Source organism: Phytophthora parasitica (genome assembly GCF_000247585.1).
Source record: "Phytophthora parasitica INRA-310 unplaced genomic scaffold supercont2.29, whole genome shotgun sequence".
In the NCBI taxonomy this organism is placed as follows: domain Eukaryota; phylum Oomycota; class Peronosporomycetes; order Peronosporales; family Peronosporaceae; genus Phytophthora; species Phytophthora nicotianae.
Window position 1 is genome coordinate 61,704 of NW_008649015.1, and position 1,348 is coordinate 63,051.

Sequence of the window (1,348 nt, forward strand, 5' to 3'; positions counted from 1 at the left end):
TTCGGCAGTGACCGGTATCTATTGGTACTCAAAGATGAGGCTACTCACTACTGTGAATTGATGCCCTGTGCTGTCCCTACAAGTGTCGTGGCTGCAGAAGCTATTCTAGATTGGCACAGTAGGTACGGAATTCCGCCCGTCTGGATTAGCGACCAAGGCTTCCACTTCAAGAACGAGGTGGTCGCCGAGGTGTGCAAGCGGCTAACGAGCAGCAGTTCACCGTGGCCTACAGTCCCTGGATCAACGGTATTATCGAGCGTGTCAACCGCGACGTGATCCAAGTACTCCGAGTGATGTGTCTAGAGTACAAAAAGCACATCAAAAACTGGACTTCACTGGTACCACTGCTCCGGGCAAACATAAACCACACCCCGCTGCCCTCATTGGGCAACAAGGCACCTATTGAACTCTTCTGTGGACTACCGATACCGAGCCCTTTGGATTTCATCGTGGAATCCCAGCAGAAAAAGTCATTGACATGACCAGTCAGCCTGACGTGATAGGCAGGAAATTACGTGATCTTCGTGAGAGTATCCAAGTCATGCACAAAGCCGTGGCAGTAGAGCGAGACCGACAGACCCAGAGGAACAAGAAGGGACAACGCGGTGCAAAAAAGGTCAACTTCAGTGTAGGTGACTTCGTTTTGCGTTCTCGAGTAGACCAGAAGCACCAAGACAAGTTATTGGTGACGTGGATTGGTCCGTACCAGATCGTGAAAGCGGATGTGCACTCGTTTGTGGTCCGACACCTCGCCACGGGTGCAGAGTCGGACGTGCATGCGTCTCGGCTAAAGTATTACGCTGACAAGGACTTCGAAGTGACTGAGGAAGTTATCGAGCATGTTGCATCTCAAGGAATTGTGCTGGCGGTCGCTGAGCTCAAGGAGAACAGGTGGTGCGCAGTTAAGAGGGACTACGAGCTTCTTGTGTTGTGGAAAGGGTTAGATCCCATTGAAGATTCATGGGAACCGCTGCAATCACTCTGGAAGGAGATACCAGTGATGATCCGTGCGTACGCTGAGCGAACTAAGGGAGACAGTCTCTTAAAACACGTGACACGGTCTACCAGATTTGCAACAGGTGCAAGTTGAAGTCCGCTAGAATGATGATTACTGCAACTTCTACATTCAAGCAACATTCGAGCAACACTCAAGCACCATGATTGGGCTTTGCGTGTTCAAGGCATCATAGAGTGGTCAAGGCTTGAAGGGGCGGTGTAGTGGCTGGTGCATTGGAGACCAAGCCTTGCCCACTGCACTGGGCCGCACAGGACGTGCGGCCGAGCTGGCATAGACGAGATATACATAGTTGAGGACGATGTGCTTTTCTCCTTTTCAGAGTAGTGATAA

The 1,348-nt window shown here is 51.0% G+C and overlaps 1 protein-coding gene across 1 annotated transcript; it reads left to right on the forward strand.

Annotated features, from left to right (window-relative positions):
• Positions 1 to 478: 478 nt before the first annotated feature.
• PPTG_11957 (hypothetical protein) lies at positions 479 to 1,090 on the forward strand (the record flags this gene model as incomplete). The annotated part of the gene is made up of 1 exon (XM_008908129.1): positions 479 to 1,090. The coding sequence occupies one exon, from the start codon at positions 479 to 481 to the stop codon at positions 1,088 to 1,090; it is 612 nt and encodes a 203-aa protein (XP_008906377.1).
• Positions 1,091 to 1,348: the final 258 nt, after the last annotated feature.